The sequence below is a fragment of the Zonotrichia leucophrys genome, chromosome 1 (genome assembly GCF_028769735.1).
Source record: "Zonotrichia leucophrys gambelii isolate GWCS_2022_RI chromosome 1, RI_Zleu_2.0, whole genome shotgun sequence".
NCBI lineage: Eukaryota > Metazoa > Chordata > Aves > Passeriformes > Passerellidae > Zonotrichia > Zonotrichia leucophrys.
In genome coordinates this window covers 5266312-5290177 of record NC_088169.1, presented here as the reverse complement: position 1 = coordinate 5290177, position 23866 = coordinate 5266312, and the positions used below count along the sequence as shown (strand labels likewise).

The window sequence follows — 23866 nt, the reverse complement described above, 5'->3', positions numbered from 1 at the left end:
TGACCTGAAAGATTCCCCTTCTCTTTGGTGACAAAGTTAACTTTCCATCACAGCAAGGGGATTTCTTTCTCCAACAAAAGTTCAGCAATGAATAGCCTGCACACCTAGCTGAGGATCTGCCACTGCCTCTCTCACCCTGAAAGAGAAATAAAGTGCTCCAGGGCTTGCTGGCATTCCCTTATCAGGGGACTTACGGTCTCAAGCTGGGTGCCACAGTCGCTCCAGCCCGCCTGCAGCACGACATGGGTGCCATTGCTGGTGCTCACATTGCAGCCAGGCTCCCCCAGGAACAGGGAGCTCTCTGGGATGGACTCCTGCTGCAAGAACCTCTTCTGGATGGCAAGGACAATCCTCTCAATCTCACAAGACACACTCACAGCATCTTTAATGGAAAACTCTTGGGCGGGTTTGACCAGGGGGGCTGGAGGTGCTTGAGGAGAAACATCAGGAGCTGCCATGGGATCCATGGTGAGAGGACTCAGCCCTGTGCTGGAGAACATGGGGTCCTCCAGAGCTTTGTGCTCAGCAGGAGAGAAGTCCAGTGAAGCAGGGGAGGAAACATGAGCTGAAGTTTGCAGAGATGTCACAGGTAAAATTGTGCTGTTCACAGGTTTCTTATCTGCCACTGTTGCCTTCTGGCTGAAGGGAAGTGCTGAAGAGAGCCAAAAATAAAGGTACTGTTGTAATTTACATTCGTCTCATTTGGCAAAAGCAAACTCTTAGGAGGAAACTCTCAGTTACTGGCAGGAAAGCAGTTTCTTTTGTTCTTTTAACCTGCTCTACTTACTGCCAAAGCTGGGGCTTTTTTTAGAAAGGAGCCCATGAGACACATAAAGTGCCTGTCCATCAGTAAAGCTGAAGTGCTTTATTTCCTGGAAGCTGCAATAATTAGTGTGTAACACATGTTCATACAGCTTTTGGAAGATCAGTGCTTGCGCAGTATTCCCCACTGGAAGTTGCTCAGCAAGTGCTTGTATGTTTTTGCCTGGAACTGTAGGAGAATGCCCAGTTCTGGCTGGGGGCATCACCAGGAGTTTGATAAAAAAACCACAGGCCTCATTTGTGACCAAAATATGGGACCTTGAGTGCTTTGGAAAACTCATTTCGGGGGATGCATGGGACAAAGCTCATGTGGCAGCCCCATATTGCAGGTGTGTCCTGAGAGAGAGGAATAAATGTGTCAGTGACAATCTGTAATGGTTCCAGGAAGAAAAAAAGTGAGGAAAAAGAGAAGCACAGGTTCAGATCAATGTGTGTCAAACACCCAACATCCAGCACAGGTCTGGAGTTACACCCTGAGTATTCACCCACCACTGACTGAGAGAGAATCAAGATAATAAACTCAATTTGCAGGGAAGTACAAACAATGTGTCTCATTGAACAAAACTTCTCTTAAATAATATTAGTGCCTGAAACATAAAAATACCACCTATTTCCCAAGCAATATATAAAATCTGTACACATATATAAATCCTTATGGAGCTGCCCAGCTTCCAGAAATGCCCTAAATGAAGAAGTCACTGATTTGCACAATAAAGGAAGGAAAATAAAAGTTGGAGCTCTTCCAGAGCTGGATTTCCCAAAAGCTTAATTAATTAATTCACATTAATATCTTAGTTAAAACTGAACAAATGTTGGTATCAATTGACAAATCATTGTGACTTCCTTATCATTGTGGTTGCAAAACCAAATATAAATTACTGAAGAAAGTATGAGAATCAGAACTCTTAAAAGAACCCTACAGCATTAAAATTAATGCAGTTTATTCCCACTGCCAAGAAGATGCTTTTAACCCCAGGAGCCTCCTCAATTTTCCCCCCATTTCACAATTCTGAGGAGATGCTGAGTAAATGCCCAGCATGAGTGAAGCAGAAGGTTTGTGTCACTGGTCCAGGTTGTAATCTATTTGCTGTCTTAATTTTTACCTGGCCAAAATTTTCATTTTTGAGAGAAAAACCATGATTTTACTTCTCTTTCCAAAGTCTAAAAACTGGAGCAAACCAGAGCATAGGTGGGACTCAGAAAGCAGCAGCAGCCACCTGCTCTATGGGGACCTGTCCCTAAACAAACCCTTTGTTTTGGCCCAGGTTTGAGGGGGACAGGCATTCTACAAAGCACCACCACAAGAGAGTAGTGATCCTTCTTATTACCAGGATGTGTAACTTTCCAGATTTACAGCTGTAACAGGCAAAAAAAAAAAAAAAAAAAAAAAAAAAGGAGCAGAGCATAAATGTTTCTGAAGTAATTTTGCATGAGGTTCTAATTGACAGCTCATAATAAAGAACAAATGGATCATGTCAGGGATTCATTACTTGGGTTTTTTTTCAGAGGTGACTTGTGAAACAGATTTCAGCTGCTCTTAGTCAGGAGATGAATGTTTTTTGTTACTTACTTCAATTACATTTAAAAGAAAAGAAGTTGTATAATCAGCCATTATGCTGGGCTTTGGCAAAGTGTGGGCTTTCACCTGAGCTCCAGACCCACAGGTGTGTGAGGAAAACAACTATTCCCAGTGAAGAAGAACTCATAGTCATTTATTTCTTGGGATTTCTTTTTCAGGGAAAAATTATTAGTGCAAAGCAGAGCATAATGTGTTTTTAAATGATTTTAAACAGTGCTAGTTATGGCTGTGCTCAGGGACTTCTTTCCACTGGTAGCTTACAAACCCCTCAGTCCATGACCTCTATCATCTCCTTATCTTTTTCTCTGTAAAACTGATTCTAGATATTGTCACAAAGATCAGTTGGTTTTGTCCTTTAGGATCAGTGGTACCTCACTTCCTTTGTCACCTGGGGGTGTTCTCTGAAAAACTTACTGGATGGATAAGCAGGAGCAATATAAGGAGAGAGAAAGGCTTTTCATCCATGTGTTTTACAGGTATTTTCACCTCAGAAGACACAGATTAATAATAGATTTTGTCATTTATCTGGCTCTGAAGAATTACTGGGGCACAAGCTGCTCCTCACCGTGTGTGGAGAGGCTGCTCCTGTCCATGGTGAAGTGGGAGCTGTGTTCCAAGGCCTCACAAAAAGTGCTGATGACATGGTGGGCATCCACTTCTTCTGCAAGCAGCAAACTGAAACTTACCACTGTGCTCCCATTAGTAACCCCCGTTACCAGCACTTGAATCAGACCAGCATCCATCTGCTGCAGCACCTCAAGGGGCAGAGATTTCTGCACCTGCAATGAAAACAAAATGTATGTGGGGATGGGCAGATGGAACAATTACATTCCAGGCTGTGTACACTGCTCAGAAATGAGTGCTGTGCTTCCTGCTCTGGAGGGAAGCAGCAGAAAATTGACCTTTTGCTTTGTAACATTTTCAAGCCAGAGCAGCTGAGGGATGTGGTGCACATTTAACCATGAATATTAAACGAGCCAAGCGATTAATACATCTCATCTGGCATTTGGCACAAGCCCTGGCCTCTGGTAACAGAGAGGGAGGGAGGAGACTGCAGGGGAGCTCCAGCTGCCTCTCCAAATGCCTCTGGGGAGAGGGGCAAGCTAAGAAATTCCAATCCAATCCAAGGAATTCCAATCTAATCCAAGGAATTCCAATCCAATCCAAGGAATTCCAATCTACTACAAGGAATCCAATCCAATCCAATCCAAGGATTTCCAATCTAATCCAAGGAATCCAATCAATACAAGGAATCCAATCAAATCCAAGGAATTCCAATCCAATCCAAGGAATTGCTCGTGGAAGTGAAGGTGCTCCTGACACTGCTCAGAGGGCTCTCTCAGCCCAGGAACATTACACCTTGGAGCAGGTGACCTTCAAGCTTTGCTTTCCAGCTGATTTCCCACCAGAGCCAAGCAGAGCCCGCCTCTTTCTACATGCCCATACCAGGGCAATTAAGGGCACAGGTGGGGGCTACACTGTGGCCACCTCCAAATGCTTCTTCCTGATTTCTGCAGGGAATATCTGGAGCAGCAGGGCTGGATTTCAGCCATGAGTTTAAGGCACAGTTTATTTCAGTGTGTGATTCTCAGGGATGCCAGCAGTGATTCCCACCAGGAAGAGCCCAGGGAAGAGGCAAACACTGGAAGCCACCAGAAGCCTTGTTTGCCTTGCACCCACGCTCAGAGATGGTGCTTTTAGTGCTGGATTCTCACAGCTTTTGCACAGCCTTGTGCCCTGCCTGCTGTGCATTACCCAGCCCTGACTTCTCCCTGGCTGTTTCCCAAACCTGCAGACAGTCCCAGGATTCGCAGGTGTCCTGCAGCCCTTTCCTGAGTCCCCAGAGCTGGGTGCCAAGGCCACATGGCACAGAGCAAACCCCTGTGTGCCCCTGGGAACAGCTGCCTTGTGCCTGCAAGTCCCACACAGCAAACCTGGGAGAGCCTCCTGGAGCAGACCTGGGAGGATGGAGACTCCTGGCTCCCCTCTGAACACCTGGGCAGAACAGAAACTGTCCTTGTCAGACCCCAAATCTCCCCTTTCACCAAGACAGGGCCTCTTGGGCTCCTTCTGCTCTCTCCTTCTGCTGTTTCCCAAGCAGGTACTGAAAAGTTGGAGGTCAGATCTGAATTTTCAGCTTTCAGAATTTTTGTCTGAATTTCTCAACATTAAACACAGACACCTGTGACATCCTCTTAGCCCACCCTGATTTCATCCTTTTCCCTATCTGAAAATTTTATCAGTTCTTCTTTTTCACAGAATCACAGAATCATTGAGATTGGAAAAGACCTCTAAGATCATCAACCTGTGACCAATCCCCACCTTGTCCCCAGCCCAGAGCACTCAGTGCCACCTCCAGGCCTTCCTTGGACACCTCCAGGGATGGGGACTCCAAACCTCCCTGGGGAGCCCCTGCCAAGGCCTGAGCACCTTTTCCATGGGGAAATTCTTCCTGATGTCCAACCTGAACCTCCCCTGCAGCACCCTGAAGCCAATTCCTCTTGTCCTGTCACTTGTTCCCTGTGACCAGAGCCTGACCCTTACCTGGCTATAGGTTTTGGGTTTTTTTGTTTTGTTTCTGTCTTTATTCCTATTTTCCCTCCCAAAGCAGGACCCAGAGCTTGAATAGTGTCACAGCACACTTACAGTATTTGTATTTAGCCACTAGGTGACACTACAAACCCCTTTATCCAAGAGACTCCGGGATTTCCCAACAGGTACCACACCCTGAGTTATCAAAACAACGCTTGATGAAACAGGGCTGGGGAAAAAAAAAAAAAAACGGGATGGAGGTGTGGGAACAGAACTTTTTGGAATGAAATATTCAACATATAATACCCTTGGGTATGGGGAGTTCTTACAAGAGAAATTATCTTCAGGTCTGTCATTATATCTGCAATTTCCATAGCACACAAAGGAAATCTAAGCAGGGAATGCATTGACAGCCTGGAAATTGTGAATTAATAAGTAAAAGGTACAGTAATTTGAACAGAATATTGTTTGAAGACTGTTTTTTCACTCAGAGAGAAAAAAAAAAAGCCCTCCCCACTGTGTGATGTTTGGGTGCACCTTCAGGGAGAAGGTACCAGAGCACCCAGCCACCATCACCAGCAGCTTCCAGGATGTGGAGCTGGAGTAACTCAAATAACAAAAGGGTGAAATTCCACTGGAATAGTGAAAATTCCTTAATCCCTGTTCCTACCCTCATTCTACAGTCATATAGCTGCAACTAACAATCATTTTAGGTGCATTCAGCTACACAAACACAGGCCAGGTGCCTTCCACATGAGAGGGTCACTCATAAGACATTAACATTTATTAGTTTCACACCTTTTGTCACTCAGCTAAGTTCAAGACACCCAAATTCAAAACAAGCTTTCCACTTGGGAATTTATTGCACCTCAGTGAATGTATTTTCAACTCAAACCTTTTGCTTTCCCAACATTTTGTTGAGGACAAGCCATGATATTCTTCTTGGGGTGTTGTAAAACACAAGCTCAACAAACCCCAGGACTTAAATACGTTTTTTGCCTTTAGCTATGTTGTTTTTAAGTGGCATTACAAGAAAGGTGGTGGAACTGGCCTGGACAATGACAGTGCAGGTTGTCACATCAAGTTTTTACCTCCTTCTCATTATTTAAAGGATGATATTTCCATTTGCTGTGCTGCCAATTTAACCACATGGCACTTAAGTGCTGGGGCTTAAGAACATTATACACATTAGGATTTATAAATCCTTTGAATTGTAGATTATGACTCCAAAGAGGTTTAAAAAATTCTCTGGCAAACTGTATTTAACTGGAACTTGAGAGTGCTTTTAAAGCTCATAAAACTTTCCTCATTTACTTTAAAAGATCCATTTCCCATCCTCATAACCTGAAAAGAAAATATACAGATCTTTCTGGTCTCTTAAATTTTCTTTGGCATCTAGAAATACAATATTTATAATATTATTTACAGCAGCTATGCAATTATAGCCCATTTACAGTGGCTCAGAGGTGGAAGGAATCAACACTAACACATCTCTCCAGCTGATCCATAAAACCAGAGTGCTGGGAAAAGGAGTGAGTTCCTTATAATCCCAAATGATCATTTTCTGCCTGAAAATTTGAGACCCAGGTAAAACTGACACAAAACTTCATTTTGTTCCTTTGTATGTAACCATTTTACAATTTTTTGTTCTTTTACATGTAACCATTTTACAATTATTTTTATATTTTTCCTAAATATATTATATAATAATATATAATATATAATATATAATATATAATATATTATATATTATATATTATATATATATCATATCGTATGTAATATATTTCCTAAATATATTATATTATATTATATTATATTATATTATATTATATTATATTATATTATATTATATTATATTATATTATATTATAATCCTGGACTAAGATATCTGACTGAATGAAGGAAATACATTAATTTCAGTCCATTTCAATACTGTGCTGTTCTGAAATAGCCTCGGGCAGAGCGTGGTGCTGAATGAGAGGGAGGTCAGTGGAGAATTGCTCCCTTTTCACTTTGCTAATCACATCACTCTCGTTTTGTCACAGTTTTTCTGATGTGACAGCTTGGGGCCAAAACAGCTCCAGGAAAGCTGTGCTCTGCTAACACACCCAGAAAGGTGCAAACCAGTGGGAAGCTGATGTGATGTGCAAGAAGGATAAATGGATCCTCCTCTTCCCTCCCTGCAGCTGTCTGTGACCCCAGGCTGGCCTGTGCCCCTGTGCCAGCTGTGTTCCACTGTGACTCTGCCCCCAGTGAGTCTTGGGAGCTTCTGCAGGATTTGAAAATCCATCAAATTGCCAGTGATGGATTTATCACCACACTTATCAAAGCCTCTGAAAACACAGACAGTGAAGGTAAAGGAGGCAATCAAGCAGCCCAGAATAACCAGTGGATTGGATTTCCAGGCATGGGTGTGTTGGAGGGAGCACCAGAAGGAAGAAACTTCTGGCAAATTCACTGCAATATTAGATAGCAACACCACTGCTGAGAGGGTTAAAGCACAGCAGATATCATGTTGTGCTTTGATATCCTGCACTCTAATTACAAGTGAGGGCAGAGGTGACTTTTCAAGAAACCACTCCCTCTCCAGATATGGGGCTACAAAACCCAGGATGTTTACAAGAACTGTCAGCCTTGAGGTACTGCTGCAAAAGGAAAATAACAATTATACAGCTAATCAGGATAGAGCAGTTCAGGGCAAGGGTATCAGAGCACTTTGCTGGTTCCATTACCTTTCCACCACACCCCTGGAGGAGATCAATAATTCAGTATACCTAGGTATGAGAAGGAGAGGACATGGAGGTACCAGAGAATCCCAAAATCCTGATCTTCCTCTAAAACACAGCTGCACACTTACCCTGCAGCCTTAGGCAGTCAGGGGAAGCCAAACCTTACAGGTGCATCAAGGGACACACATGAGTTATACAGGCTTTGGGGGGAAAAGACCATACAAGGTATTTTACTGAGACAGGTAACAGGTCACATCCTTCTTCACCACTTACTTCAGCAACAAAGAGCTGTGCAAAGGTTTGATTTTCCTCACTGTTGTTATTGTTAAAGCCTGGAGAGTATTCCGTGTTTGTTATCCGAACTGTGCCACTAAGTTTCTGGAAGGCTGCAAGGTAAGAAGAATATAACAAATATATTAATATATTATATAAATATACAAATTATAAATATAGAAATTATATAAATATAATATGTGCTTTGTGGGCTGCAGTCCATGGACAGGTGTGTCACAGGGTCACAAGCATCCACTCATAGCAGCAGAAGGCCAGCCTTCTGAAATGTAGCCCAAACCCCAAAAGTCTAAAAATAAATCATCCAGCATCTTAGTCTGCCCTGCCTGAGCCCCAGATGGCTCTCAAGAAAGGCACTGACCTCCTGCAGGTCTCATATCTGCCAGCTCTGCCTTGGATCCTCAGTGATACCTGGATTTTTGCTCTATTCAGGCACTGGAATTGCTCTCCCAGGCTCAGAGGGAAACCATTGCAGCACCAAATCCTCCCTGCAGCCTCAGAGGAAGGCTGGGCTGCTGCCTGAGCTCACGCATCTACACTCTGGACAGCTGTGGTGGGATGAGATGAATCCCAACAGGGTGTACACTTCCCTCCTAGTTCACATCTGCTGGATGACATCAGTGCAACTCAAACATTTTGAGTTTATTCCCTGATTTCTCTGTGTTTCCCAGTGTCTCTGGGCTTGGCATTGTTACTACAGACACTGAAGTGATCAGAGAGCAGAGAAAGGGCTTCTCAAGGCATGGTTTGAGCCCTGGCATGCATTTAGTGATGACTGCAATCATCCAATGCTGTGACCATTGCCAGCAAATTGCCTTCATGCTGCCCCCAGCTCCTAACAAATCATCCCTCCTGACAACAACAAAACCTAATGTTTCAATGGTTTATATAAATACAGAATAGTCTCCACCAAAAACCTCAAGAACTTTATCATCTAGCTAAGGATTCAGTCTAAAATTCTGAATCAAGTTACCAGTCTTTGCTTTCTGGTGTAGCAACCTGCTTTCCTCCCTGCACACACCCAGCTGCACCTCCACAGGGGATCAGGCCCCAGGCTCCAGCTCTGAGACTGTCTGACTCCTATATTCAGTTTTAATCTGCCATTTTAGCTGCTTTCTATGAAACAGAAGGAATTATAAAGCTCTGCATAACCTCTGTGGACCACTTTACACCCAAGTTCTACTCACATGGGGAAAATAATGACTTGAACTAGGACAGGTACTGGAGGAAAAGAAATAGTAATCAGGTAAAGCTTTACAGGAGAGGGGAGAAATGCCTGCCTGAACCTCCTGAGCCCACTGGAGGAGGGTTCCTTCATCCCAGCATGATTCTGATCCCAAAGGAATCCTCACCACTGACAGATCAAAGGATTTGGGTTTGCTTTTTGCCATGGCTTGTCCTGTCATGTGAACACAGGTATTTAGGGGATAAAACACATTCAGTTGTCTCAGGTGAGAGGGGAAAATGTTCTGAAGAATTCTCAAATAATAATAAAAAAGACCCCTGGTATTTAAAAGACCGGACTATGAAGAGTTGGCTGAGGATGAGCCTCCAGGTCAGAGATGATGCCACAAGGAGGAGCTGCATATGAAACTTCACCAAACATGGGCTTTTGCCCTCTGGATTTCCTGCCCTAGGCTGGTGAGATGCCACTCTGGTGGCTCTTAGGCATAATCCCTCCACAACCTTCTTTACCAACAAAAGCACTTGGCTGAATATTTGGTTCACCAGAATATAACCCAAGTTTTTATAAACTGAACTCTTTTTGAGTAGAATCCTTTTTTTTTTTTTTTTTCCAGCTGGGAACAGCCTATAAGTGGCTTTTTGTCAGTTAAAATTAGCTAATTTTATACTTTAAAAAAAATCTTTGTTTTCATTTAAAAAACAAAACAAAACATCTTTTTAGGTGGAGAGAAGACAGCAGCTGAGCAGGGCATTGGCACAGCTGCCCAAGGCAGGGCAGGATGACAGGAGAGGACACCTGATGAGTAGGGATGGGGGGGACAAGAGAGGCTGGAGAAGCAGCATTGGGTGAAAAATGGCAGAAAAAGGCATTTTCCAGAGAGAAAGGAATGAGGGAGTACCAGAAGTGGGGCTAGATCAGTGGAGACCACCAGGAACATGAGATCACAGGGGAGGGGGAGATAAAAGAGCAGAGGAATGTGTGCCTTGAGATCAGAGAGATGTGGAGGGCATGAGAGACAGAATAAAGACAAGCAGAAGCAAAACTGAAATAGCCAAACTAAATAGTGACACACTACAGAAAAAATATACATTTAGTGACGGGCAGAGACAGCAGCATTGCTATCCCAAACAAAACTGTAATTGTAACACCAAATCTGACTCTCTGAAATATGATTCAGCTGCAATCAACAGAAAAATCCCCTAATTAACTGCAACACGTCTGCCCAAACCCAAACAGATGAAACCTTCAGCAGCCTTGTTGCTCTCAATTGCACCTCTTGAAGCAAAGTCTCTCGGGTTTCCAGGCAGCTCCTGCCTCACAGGGGATTTGTGGAGGACTCTGACTAATCATCCTCTGCTGAGAGCAATGGGAAGGCAGGTCCTTTTCCTCCCTGGCTCCCTAAATTAACTCCTCACACAGCTGCTGCTGCCGTGTCCTGGTGCCAGAGGCTGCAGGAAAAACCAGGATGTGTGGCAAAAGGACAAGTAGTAAATGTTGCCATGAGCCACATTTCAGTGCACTCTTTTATTGTGCTTCCTCCTCTTGGGGTGAAGAAATGTAACATCAATAAAAGCAACTGCTAAATTGCCAGGAAGATGAATTGCTTTCACAAGCTGATTTAGCAAAGAGAAAGTGCCAATTCCTGCAGAAAATATTATTGACATAGAAAAAATTGCAGGCACCAAGACAATAACTTTGAAAAGATAGTTTTAGATGCCTTTTTCTGAACTCTGAGTGAGACTTGCTTCTCCCCCAGGTGAATTCTCACATGCAGACCCCATGGGATGTGTGTGGGAATCACTCACTCCCTCAGACCAAGAGCTGTTCTCCCTTCCCACCCCTCCATCTGCTCTGGGGGTGGCAATGCCAGCATTCCTGGTGGCCAGCAGAGCTGTGTTGGGGCCACCTGGAGAGCTGCCCTGGGGCACTGTGTGAGTGCTGGTGGCAGCTGAGGCTCTTTGAGTTGGAAACAGCCCAAGTGAGCCGAGCTGCTCGTGCCTGGCTGTGCCCACAGCTGTGTTTGGCAGAGCAGCCCTGGCCATGGAGCTTTGCTGTGATGGGCTCCTGGCCTCTGTCCCCATGGCAAGTGCCCTGCTGACAGTGACACCCATGGCCACAAGGCTGCTGGTCCTGCTGGAAGCCATCTGTGGGGCCAGACCTTTTTGCCAAGGGGTTGGAGGAGCACTGCTGGGATTGTGGGACACTGTTTTGTCACTCAAGGCCAGTGCAGCAGGGAGGAGTGTGGTGGCACCTGATGCGAGGCCTGCAGCAGCCGCTGTCCCCATGGCCAGTGCCCTGCTGGGGGGTGACCCCCACTGCCACAGGGCTGCTGTCTCTGCTGAAAGCCATCTGTGGGAACAGACCTTTTTGCCAAGGGGCTGGAGGAGCACTGGTGGGATCGTGGGACGCTTGTTTGTCACTCAAGGCCAGTGCAGCAGGGAGGAGTGTGATGGCACCAGACGTGGGGCCTGCAGCAGCCGCTGTCCCCATGGTGGCAGGGGGAGGAGGGCCTGCAGGGCTTCTGCCTTCCTCAGGAGCCAAGTCCGTGCTGGTTTTTATTTCAGGAGCCACAGTTTCAGTGAGAGGATCCACAATCTCACCTGCAACACAGAAAACACACCCTGAAATGGGGCCACAAACTGGAGGAAGGCACCACCAGGGCCTGGCCTGAAAATGGCACTGAGGGCACTCAACCACCCATGGCAGCATTACAAAAACAGGTCTTGGATGGTAATGAACACAGTGCAGAACATGGGATTTTTCTGGGGTTGAATCTGGTTTGGGCTGACACAAAGAACCAGGTTTGATTCTGGGCTCCTGTTCTGGTTGGCAAGGCTCTGAATCAACTTGGTGGGAGGAAATTAGCCACAGACATAGCAAAAGAGGGAAAAGTACTCCTTGCAGTTATCAGGCTTATCAAGGAGGATCTCAGAGAGATTTCACCTGAATTTGTTTATTTATTTATTTATTTAAAGAATAATTTTATACGCACACACATATATATATAGTTAGAGACAGGTCATATATACCCCTTCAGCCACAGACTGCAAAAGTGCAATTATATAAACAGATACTCTAAAAGCAGATGTAAGACCCCACAACTTATTTCAATGTTTCATGGCAAAAAAAACCCCTACATGCCAGCCTTTTTCTCACCCTCACAGTTTCTTCCAGGTCGGAATGGATTGGTATCCATGGTTGTCTTGCACCTGCACATGTAGGAGCCCATCAAATTGATGCACTCTGCAAACACTGAGCAGTCATTCTCAGCTTGGGAAGCACATTCATCCCAGTCTGTGGGACCAAAACAAGAGCAAAATTCAGAGAGCATCCCTGCTGGCTGCATTAGGCTAGAAATAGTCATTAAGTAGTCCTTTTTAAATTTACTTATATGGTTTTCCTTTTTCATCATTTACCTGTCAGCCAAGCTTTGAGTGATGCAGAACACTAACTGTTTTGTTATTCTCTTGTTCATGTACTCTGAAAAGTATTTTCTCTGAGTAAAGACTTTTAAAATCATTGTTTTTAGAAGCAAACACATTTAAAGTGAAAAAAATATGCTGTAGGTTTGTACTACAATTATGTCAAAATCACTCACTATACCAAGTTCTGTATACAGCACCTCCAGATATATGAGGTAATGAATAGATCTGTTACCACTAGTTACCAGTAGATACAACATTAAATAGAGACTTAATCCAAATAATCTTCTGCTTCACATAAAAAGTAAATGCCAGTAACTCCCAGGGGAAGCACTGTTCTGTTCTTAACAGAGGAAGTGCTAAGGGCAAAATATCTTCTTATACAATTTTTCTTCTCAAAAGTAATGCTGTAAAACTGTGACCCTTTTTCTGGTAGTGTCAGAAAAGACATCCTGGTTCATCAATGCATGAAGATGCTCTAAGGATGTTCCTTATGACTGATTTCAGCTGCTCTGTATCAGTTAGAGGGGCCTTTTCATGCAGTTATAGACCTATTTTATTGCTGAGTCTCTTCTCTTTTGAGGGATTTATATCTGGAGTCTTGTGTTGCCATTCACACCCTGCTCCAGCAAATCTGCAAGGGCTGAGTTAGGCCTTTGGACAGGAATAATTCCAGTGAATCCCAGGTGAGCCCTCCCTGTGTGACAGCCTCATGCACTCACCTTCTGCCTCAGGGCCCTGAAAGAGGGAGAGCAGCAAATGAGGCTAAAAACTGTGTCTTGGGACAAATAATTCTAATCAGAGGCTAGAAAATTGTTCTGAATAACAAATTAACATAAGTGCTTGTTCTGTAAACTTGCAGATTAATGATGGTGATTATTTCTCTGAAACAAATGACTGTCCCACTCCGTGTGCATGCACATACACACACTCATCTTTCTGCTTGCTTTTCCTTCCTTCTAGCTAATATTTCAATTCTTTTCACTTTTTTTGTCATTGGGTAATTGCTGTATCCATGATAGTCTCCATTAGACAATGTCATGTGCCTATGGCCAGCAGTTGCCTATTATTCCAGCCTAAGCCACTTAGAGGGAATGCAGGAGGGTGCAGGATTGACTGAACACCGGAGATGAAATCTCATTAATTCCTAACTGTGCTATGAAATAATTGTGACCCTTGGTGGCTTCCAACACCATCTGAGAGATGCTAATTGCCAAATCACTTACATTCACTGCCTCCATTGTCTCTGAGGGTTTCCTTTTTCTGCACTTAGCATGGCTTTTTAAGCAAATTCCTTCACCCCTGATGGCCACATTCAATCATGCATCGAGTCAAAACACTGGCATTGACTGGTGCATCACTTGTGCACATCCACACACACACACTGCACTTTTTGCCTCTCCAAACCATCACATCTCAGCCAAGATCTGCTCTGAGCTCTCCTTCTGCACTCCTGGCACCTCTCCAGCCCTTAAATTTGGCACTTCCCTACACATACCTCAACCAACAGTCCTAGTCCAGAAATTATTAAAAAGCCACCTTTGTGTTCACTCTGATTATCTATTATACACCTGTAAGGGGTACATGCAAAGGGTAAAAATCTGTGAAATTCCTTCCCAAATGATGTTGCAGATGCTGAAGATTTATCTGATTTGATGGGGGAGATTCATGGGAGATAAACAAACCCAAAGAAATCCCTCTGGATTCAGGGAGTCCTGGAGCTGAAAACAGTTGCTGGCTACAGAATAATTTGTGGGAGGTGATGCCTTCTCCAGGAATTGGCTCCTGGATGGGGCATTGTTCTAGAAGGATCTTGGGCCTGACTCAGCACACATCCCTTTCTCTTCTCTCACTATGCACCACAAAACAGATTTTATTGTCTTTATTCATCATGGCAATAAGTTTAATAATTAATGCATCTTCAAAGAGATCTGGTCCACTCCCTTCACTTGTGCTGTCCCTCCTGACTGCTCATCCCTGCTTTTCACAGCTGAATGGACTGTCACTAAACCAAGCACAAAGCCTGGTGGTGGCCAGGCTGCAGGGAGGATCCAGGGGACAGGATTTGGGTGGGCTTATTGCCAAAGGTCATGTCCTGGGGCTCTCCAGGGTCAGGAAGGAAAACACTCCATTATACCGATCCTTCCTTCCTGTGTTTCACTCCTTATTTTCCACTTAGGAAACTCATGTTGGAGAAACTCTTCTTTGGGTAGAGCTATGAAATAAACCCCTTTTCTCAGCCCCTGAGGAGGAGTGGAGGTGTTGGCTGTGCCCCTGGATGAGTGTGGTGCTGCTGGAAGCCACCTGGTTTTCTGCAGCTAAAGTAATAGTCCAGAGCCATCACCTTCTTCTTCCTCAGCCTTTTGGTCTCAAGATCAATAACATTTACAAATTATTCTGGCACACATCAGCCTCTTGCAATTCAGCTGCCACTGTGATATTTGTAGGCTTTGAGTGCAATTTGTCTCCTGGTTTTTTCCTGTCCTGTTCTCCTTAACCTGCATATGCTCTGCAACTCCAAAGGGAGTTTTTCCTGCTCAGAAAGACTCAACACACCAAGAGAGAAGAATAACCCATTTCTGTTGGCTTTGGCAACTTTTTGAACACTGCTGTCTCTGCCAGCTGGGAAACCTGAGGACAGAACTCAGTTCTTTGAAGATAAAAGTGGTGATTACTGAAGATCAAACAAAGGCCTAGCTTAACATAAATTCCATGCATGTTTCTTCAGTCCTATTCACAGGAAGGACATTTGGGAATTCCTCTGGCTGGGTTTCTAGAGGCAAGATGTCAGATTTCTTAAACCTTGGCCCCCAATCTTGGAGCGCAAAACTAGAGGGTGTGTGGATCTAAAGTCTACAAATATTCCACAGTAATCCTGTCTGCCTTTCAACTTGAGAAAGATATGGCAAAATTCCTGCTGGGGACAAAGAGGAGAGGGAGGAAAATGAAGAGGGAAACCAAGGGCTCCACTTGGGTTAACCACAGTGAGAAGAAGCAGTGCCTGCAGGTACCTGGGGACAGCCAGTGCTCCTTTGTCTGTCCCTTCTGGGCTTATGGTAAAACCCCTGGTAGAATTCTCACATCATGGTTTTCTCTTTAAGAAACCACATCCTTTGTTTTTCTATTTTGTGAAGAATATTGGTGATACTGCATATGATCAAAACACAAATGCTGCTTTCCTCTTTGAAAAAAATAATACCAAAAATTACCTTCTACTGTAGTGTTTTGCTGATCCACCTCTAGCACAGAGCCATTGTGCAGGTAGGAAAGCACTGGGGCAAATGTGGAGGCATCCACTGGAAACTCGGGATCCTGCACAGTGATTCTGAGCCTCACAATGATGCTTCCTGCAGCCAGGGATTCAATCTGTACTTTCAGCTTCCCAGATGTGTACAAGGCAGAAATGTTGGGTGGGAATGACTTTTCAAGCTGAGCAAAGGGAGAGAAGCATTGACAATTAGGGAGCCAACAGGTACCTCTTTAAATATTTATATAAGCACAACAGAGAAGATGCTGGAAAAAGTTCCAGAGTGTTTCAGAAATCTTATTTTTCAGAGATTATTTTGGCACGAAGAAGTGCAACCCTGCTGAGAAGGACTTGAGTGTGGATGAGGGGCTGGACATGCCCTGGCTGTGTGCACTGGGACCCAGAAACCCTCTGTGTGCTGGGCTTCACCAAAATCAGCATGGGCAGCAGGAGAGGGAGGAATTCTGCCTTCTGCCCCTTTCAGGTGAGACCCCACCTGCAGAGCTGCATCCAGCCCTGGGGCCCAGCACAGGAAGGACAAGGAGCTGCTGGAGCCAGTCCAGAGGAGGCAGCAGGATCAGAGCAGCTCTGCTGTCAGGAAATGCTGAGAGAATTGGGATTGTTCAGCCTGCAAAGCAGAAGGCTCTGGGGAGACTTAATTTTGACCTTCCAGTACTTTAAGGAAACTTACTGGAAAGATGAGGCAAGAGAATTTACAAAGGCCTGGAGTGACAGGACAAGGGGGAATGACTTCAAACTTGTCGGATCTCAGGATCTCAGTCCTGAGGTGCTGAGCCACCAAGACCACCTTGGGGGGCTCGGGAGTCCTGGAATGTTGCCAGAAATGTCTGGTGGCTGGACTTTGACCCTACACAGGAGACGACAAGGATGAGGGCTTCACCGGGGTGAATGGTGAAGGGATTAGTTAATTAGAGAGTGAGACACAGGGTTTAGGATTTATGTACAGGGGGGTTTAGAGAAGTAAGATGGAGGAATTGGGGTGTGTCCTGTCCTTCTTCTTCTTCTTCTTCTCTCCCATCTTCTTTGGTGATGGTGGCACCTTTGGATTGGTTATTACTAAAAGTGCACCCAGCAATAAGAATAAATGGTATTGGGGAAAAATGATAAATATTGTACACGTAACAATGGGTATAAAGATAGGTGGCTGCCTGGAGGGCAGCACACTGTGACGCATGGCTGACTGCTGAGCAGATCTCTGTCGGGCTGAAAGAACATCTTTTAGATAAACAATTAATAAACATAAAAACCGAAAGAAGAACTGAAGCCTCTTCTCGTCCTTCGATATGCGGGCTGTCCCAAGGCCACTCCGGGCCTTTCCAGGCCCCTCAAACAGCCGAGAAAACCCGACACAAACTGACAGAGGGTAGGGTTAGATTAGATATTAGGGAAAACTTCTTTACTCTGAGGGTGGTGAGGCCCTGGCACAGGTTGCCCAGAGAAGCTGTGGATGCCCCACCACTGGAAGTGTCCAAGGCCAGGTTGGACAGGGTTCTGAGCAACATGGTCTGGTGGAAGTCTCTGCCTATGGCAGGGGTTTGGGGCTGGATGATCTTCAAGGCCTCTTCCAACCCAAACCATTCTGTGATTATATAACTCTGTGATACCTTTGAAAACTGTATCCATCTGACCACTGGTCTTACACACCAAGTTCCAAATTTTGGCTCAAAGGAGCAGAATTCCCCCTGGCCCTGTTTGCCTGCAACTGTCCTGGTAAATGTATGCAGCAGAGCTTTGATGTTACCTCTGTATGTCACACATGCATTTTGTTTCATTTGCAAGTGTGGCCATGGCTTTAGTTCCCACAGAGCATTTGAAACTCTCCAGCTCAAGTTCAGCCTGCAGCCCAGTCCAATAATAAAGAAACCTCAGGATGAGAGACAAGGAAAAATGGGGGTGAATAACTTCAAAAAATGTGTTTGAGACAGCCCAGCTTCAAGGCAGCATCACAATCACATCATGGTTAATTATTAAACCAGCTGAACAAATGGCATTACTTGTGTCAGTGTTCACAGGGGTCCCAGGATGAGGCAAGAGACGAGGATCTGACTCCATGTTTCAGAAGGATTGATTTATTATTTTATGATATATATTATATTAAAACTATACTAAAAAATAGAAGAAAGGGTTTCATCAGAAGGCTAGCTAAGCTAAGAATAGAATAGAAAGAATGATAACAAAGGCTCTGCCTCGGACAGAGAGAGTCTGAGCCAGCTGACTGTGATTGGCCATTAATTAGAAACAACCACATGAGACCAATCCCAGATGCCCCTGTTGCATTCCACAGCAGCAGATAATCATTGTTTACATTTTGTTCCTGAGGCCTCTCAGCTTCTCAGGAGAAAAAATCCTAAGGAAAGGATTTTTCAGAAAATATTGTGGCTACAATTACTCTGAAAACTGAAGCTGGCGCACTGCTGTCAGTATTTGAGCTGTGCAGCAGTTTCACCTTAGATATCTAGAAGGCAGCTCCTTGCTTGAGCCTTATGTTGCTGCATACACCTCAAAGTGTGTCTTTGAGCATAAATCCAGAGCCATAAATCAGCACAGCTTTGCTCCCATTCAGTCAGAGCTTGCTCAAAAAGATCCCTACAAACAAAATGTGCAGCTGGTCTAAGCTCACACCAGGGTAGGGAGGCAAGAAAATGAGGAGAGAAGAAATGAGAGGGCTCACAAATACCCACAGAGGCAGAAGCAATACATGGGCAATGCTCCTTTTTCTTCCCAACCTGATGAAGCCAATCAGGTCTGCATTAATCTCAGAGAAGACTCACTCACCAAAATCTTCCTACACAACAAAAGTGAACAATTTGCAACTGTAGGAAATAAAGCCATGTGAGGAGGTTCAACTTGCAATTTCTATTGGGCAAATGCTTCTCCTCTGCTGCCCTTGAATGTATAGCTCCCTTACTGTTTTGGGTTTTTCGCTTGCATTTAAATTCACACATGATTACAATTCTCCCTTTGTTTTGGGGAAGCCTTGTGTTGGGTGGAGATCCGAATTCCTCTGTATGGGCCCTGTTCTGTGCAGCAAAACTGCAGGAGATTGCTCCATCTGAAACCTCCCCCTTTTTTGGGAAGCTCAGAGCTGCCACCAGGCTTCATGACTCAGGTTTTGTTTCTGGCTGATTACACCTGACTGTGGACAGTGGCCACATGTGTGCAGGCAAGGAGAGGAAAGCCTGATCCAGATGCTTTCCCTGAAAGAAGAAAGTCAGCAGGCAGAGAACTATTTATTTGAGAGGAGGAAGACATTTATTGAGCACACTGTGCTGAAATGAATGCCAGGAATGCCATTTCAATAATCCATTTAAAAGCCTCAAGTTAATTTACTGTGAGTTTATTGCCAAATTAAAGATCCAAGGAAAGGAGCCCCTGTTGCATGTCTGCATTTATAATTCCTCCACTCTTCTGCAGAGGATAATTCTCACTGGCTTCATTGCTAATAAGGCCAAGGGCTTGATCTGTCTAGTCAGTTGAATTTTGTTGCAATTATAAAGAAAGGTCACAGGAAATTGTATGCTGATATTTGAAGGACTATTTCATCCAGGCATAAAATCCTCTATTAGATTAAATAAATTGGACATTAAAAAAATATGCATATTACCTAGAGATATAGTCATTTTACCTCTGTAAGCAAAATCCTTGAAAATTCCTCATATGTTGAGCTGCTGGAATTATGGAAATCATCAGTGAAGTTGTAGTTGAGAATCCTCATAGTAACATCAAACAGCTTGGCCTCTGTAAAACACCACATTAAACACACTGACAAAATAGGAAAGGATTTAGTTAAAAATTATGTACCTGGACCAAAATCTCAGCTGATGGAAGAAAGGAGGACAGGATTGAGAGATTTTGGCATTAAATAAAAAAAATTAAGGCAAATAGGCTCCCACAAGCTTCTGATACATTGAGAAGATGCATTTACATCAGGTCTAAAGAGATACTTTGGTGCCTAATTGCAACTGCATGAGAGCTGGGTGTACACATACTTTATGTGTGGGTTTACACATACCTGGCTTGGCCCTACATAACTCCTGTTCTGAAGCTGCTCCCAGGGTTGAATTGTCTGTGGGCTCATCTCTGGCCCACCAGTCAGTTTTTATTTATTTATTTATTTATTTATTTTCCTGATCTTGGCAGTGGGGATAGTAAATATATTCTCAAACTGAAAATACAACAGAAAGCTGAGCATGTCCTCTGTGTGTCTTGAGCCCTGACAGATACTGTACAGAGCACAGGAGCCAAAACCAAGAGCCAAGGAATCTCTAACTGCTCTGTCCTGTATAAACACTCCCAGGCTGTTACTCCTTGGACTGATCTTTGGAAAAAATTTTCTTTTTCTCAAAGGCTCCAACCTCCAACTTCATACTCTGAAGTTCAGCCCACTGTTTTCATAACCACTAGACCTCCTACTTTCCCTCCACAAAGAGAGTAATTTCCTTCTGACCCAAACTGGAGTCATCCCTCATCTCATCAAAGGGAAGGCTCTCAGGGATAAACATGAACAGCAGCATTCCCACCGTGGTCAGTAATAAAGAGTTCACTGCTTGCTCTTTGAAAAAGAGGGGAGAGATTTATTTCTTTATTTGCATGGAGGCTTAGGAAATAATTTAAGACTAGCGAAAAAGCAAAATTATGTTTGATCAACACACTAGGGCCTCAGGAAGCTCTCACCACCAGTTAATTGAACAGAACTGGGCAGGTAGTCTGCAGCCTTCTTACTCAGAGCTTGTAATTCTCTTTAATCCTTTATTCAGAAGAATCTGCCCTTCCTCTGGGCACTCTTGTTAGCTCAGCTGAGCCCTTGACAAACCAGTTACATGGATTTCCCTCTGGCCACAGCCATCAACCAAGGAAAAACAAGGCCTGCTGGGAGATGGGTGGCAGCAGAAAGCAAAACCAGGCACCAAAGAAATAAATTTTTAAAAAGAATTATAGCTAGCTTAGCCTGATATCTGTAATAGTCTAATCAGCTCCAGCACTGCTTTATCAACTAAGGCCAAAGTTCTGCTGCCTGATATTCTGGATTGGATAAATGCTAGAGTAGATGAGATAAAAAGTGCTGAAGAAGTTGCTCAGTGAGGACCAAAGGGTCATTGCTGAACTGCAAGTGAATGGGGATGGAAGGAGGAGAATGGATAAGACAGAGATATACTATTATATATAAAGAAATATATAACATATAATAATATCATATAATAACATATAATAATATAATATAATATAATATAATATAATATAATATAATATAATATAATATAATATAATATAATATAATATAATATAATATAATATAATATAATGTAATATAACATAACATAGCATAAATAATATAAATCATATTATAACATACATATTATATATATGTATTTTAAAGTGTTTCTTTACCTGTTTTAACATTTTGATGGGAGATAATGGTTTTCCCACAAGTTTCATAGCTGATCTCTACTGAATACATCACACCTGCTTCCAGGTGAGACACATCCACCTGCATTTCCTCAGTCCTCAGGCTTTGCACAGTTTCATTGCCCTTGGCCACTCGGACATGGAAAGTGTGGTTCAGAGTGGAACTGACAAGCCAGGACATTTCAAAGCTGTTGCTGGTAACGCTGAGGATCCGATGGTTTGTAACTGCAGAGGGATCTGTTGCAAGAGTTGGCAGAGAAAAAGAAACATTTCACTTTTAAAACCTTGTGCTGTTCTAAATCCACTACTGACAAGCACTTTGGCAGTCAATAGGGTCAGGACAGAATCTGCTCCTCTCACACCAGCAGATCCCCTCATTCCATGAACCATCCCACTAGAGTGACTGATTTAGTGTTTAACCTTTTTATTTCCTTTTACTATAAGAATTTCTGTTGCTGTGATTTCTGTTGCATCATAGAGTCACAGAACAGTCTGGCCTGGAAAGAACCTTAAAGATCATCCAGTGTCACCCCCTGCCACGGGCAGGGACACCTTCCACTAGACCAGGCTGCTCAGAGCCCCATCCAACCTGGCCCTGAACACCTCCAGGGATGAGGCAGCCCCAATCCCTCTGGACAACATCATCTCCTCCACATCTCCAGTCACAGAAATAATCAGCCAGTCAGCAACAGGAACAAGTTTGGAAGAGTGACTCTGGGTACCCTACATGTGTTGACACCTGCTTTGCCTCCTGTCACTTTAATCATCAAAATGCCCCCATTCAGGCACAGGTTGCCTGGATTTATCCTGGAAACTCCCCCACACCCAGCTAACAGAGGCTGGGGGAGAGTGGCGTGCAGCACTTCACCTGTCATTGCACTCTAGTGCAGGGCAATCACTGTCATGTCAGTGGGAAAAGACAGGGCCCTTCAGAGATGATTCCTGTCCTGGGAGGAGGAGGAGGAGGAGGAGGTGTTTAACTGGGTAGGATGAGTTGCCCTGCAGCAGATTCAGTCTGGCTCAAGAGAGAGAGAGCCCAGACAAGGGACATCTGCTGAAGAAAGCAGGAGAGATGAGCATCACACCCCACACTAACCCAGGGACCACAGCACGCTGCTGCACAGCTTCAGGTCTTTCATGCCAATGCTTAGACTAAGGAGAAAAGCTTGTTTTCATACATTCATAAATTGTTTTCATCAATAGGACACAATTTTTTTCCAGCACTCTGAGCCAGGTGGCTGCCAAACACCCCCAAAGCCACTCCCCCCTGTGCTAGAGGGGCCTCAGTTTAATTCCTCTGGCTTCAGCTTCAATCAGAAGTTGTGGATGAAGATCAAGAATACCCAGCTTGTCTCTCTGAACTCTCAAACAACTTAAATCTATTTCCTCCCACAGAAGAACAGGGTTTGTTAAGAGGATTGTAATAACTCTTGCCTGAAAGGGCTGGAACACCCATATAAACACTAATCTACCGAGGTTTGTTCCCATCATAAATCAAGAAAACATTTATTAAAATCCAAGGTTACTTACAGCACTCAGCATCTGTAGATTGGTTGGTTATAGACAAGAGACTTGATTTCCTTACAGAAGGAGAGGTACTGCCAGTGTTAACAGCATTTACTGAACTTGGAGTAGATGCTACAATGCCTGAGGGAAAATCTGATTATCAGAGTTAGAGTATTTCTAAGAAAACAAATCCAAAATGATACCATTCATGTTTTCCACATGAAAAGCAGCAATAGAAGTAATATAAATAAAAAATAAAAGTTATCATATCACAAAAGCATAAAGTAATACATTATCTTAATTTTTGAGATTAAGGGATTGTAAAATTGTTTTCTAATTAAAGCATTGAATCTGCAAGCAATTATTCATCTCATTATCTTAAAGCCTATTAGGAGGCCCATTGATGTCTGTGGGCTGTAAGTGTATTTTGCTGAACTGGTACCACAAGGAATTATTTCAGCCAGTGCCAAACTCCAGCTGCTTGCAGCAGAGAGCTCAGCAGCAGTGCAGGAGCTCAGGGTGGGATCACACAACCACTGAGGCTGGGCTGCAGTCAAAACAGGAACAAAGAAAATGGTAGAAATAATGCAAATAATTGTTTCTCAGGAGGCTGGATGTAGCTATGATATTTTATGAAAAATCTTTTTGCTAGGATTTTTTCTCCTGAGAAGCTGAGAGGCCTCAGAAACAAAATGTAAACAATGATTATCTGCTGCTATGGAATGTGACAGGTGCATCTGTGATTGGTCTCATGTGGTTGTTTCTAATTAATGACCAATCACACTCCAGCTGTCTCAGACTCTCTGAGAGTCAAGAGCTTTTGTAATCATTGTACTTCCTTCCTTGCTAGCCTTCTGATGAAATCCTGTCTTCTATTCTTTTAGTATAGTTTTACTATATCATTTTAATATAATATATATCATAAAATAATAAATCAGCTTCTGAAACAAGGAGTCAAGATTCTCATCTCTTCCCTTGTCCTGGGACCCCTGTGAACACCACCACAGCTGGGGAGGTGCCCTGACAACAAGTGTGCTCTGAGAAGCAGGAGGGTCTGAAGTTTTAGGTTTTGGCAGATGAGTGAGGACAGCTGAGGGTGAAATAGAAGAAACACAAAAGACT

General features: G+C 43.7%; 1 protein-coding gene across 1 annotated transcript in view; it reads right to left on the bottom strand.

Annotated features, from left to right (window-relative positions):
* The window catches only part of UMODL1 (uromodulin like 1), a 39147-nt gene that overhangs the window by 10216 nt on the left and 5065 nt on the right, over positions 1 to 23866 (bottom strand). The window contains exons 6-15 of the mRNA XM_064706916.1: positions 22769 to 22897; positions 21221 to 21475; positions 19458 to 19570; positions 15774 to 15993; positions 12299 to 12436; positions 11357 to 11742; positions 10386 to 10452; positions 7939 to 8051; positions 2967 to 3180; positions 195 to 652 (exon numbers count right to left, since the gene is read on the bottom strand). Of these exons, the coding sequence (XP_064562986.1) occupies positions 195 to 652; positions 2967 to 3180; positions 7939 to 8051; positions 10386 to 10452; positions 11357 to 11742; positions 12299 to 12436; positions 15774 to 15993; positions 19458 to 19570; positions 21221 to 21475; positions 22769 to 22897 (2093 nt within the window). The remainder of the gene's footprint in view (positions 1 to 194; positions 653 to 2966; positions 3181 to 7938; positions 8052 to 10385; positions 10453 to 11356; positions 11743 to 12298; positions 12437 to 15773; positions 15994 to 19457; positions 19571 to 21220; positions 21476 to 22768; positions 22898 to 23866) is intronic.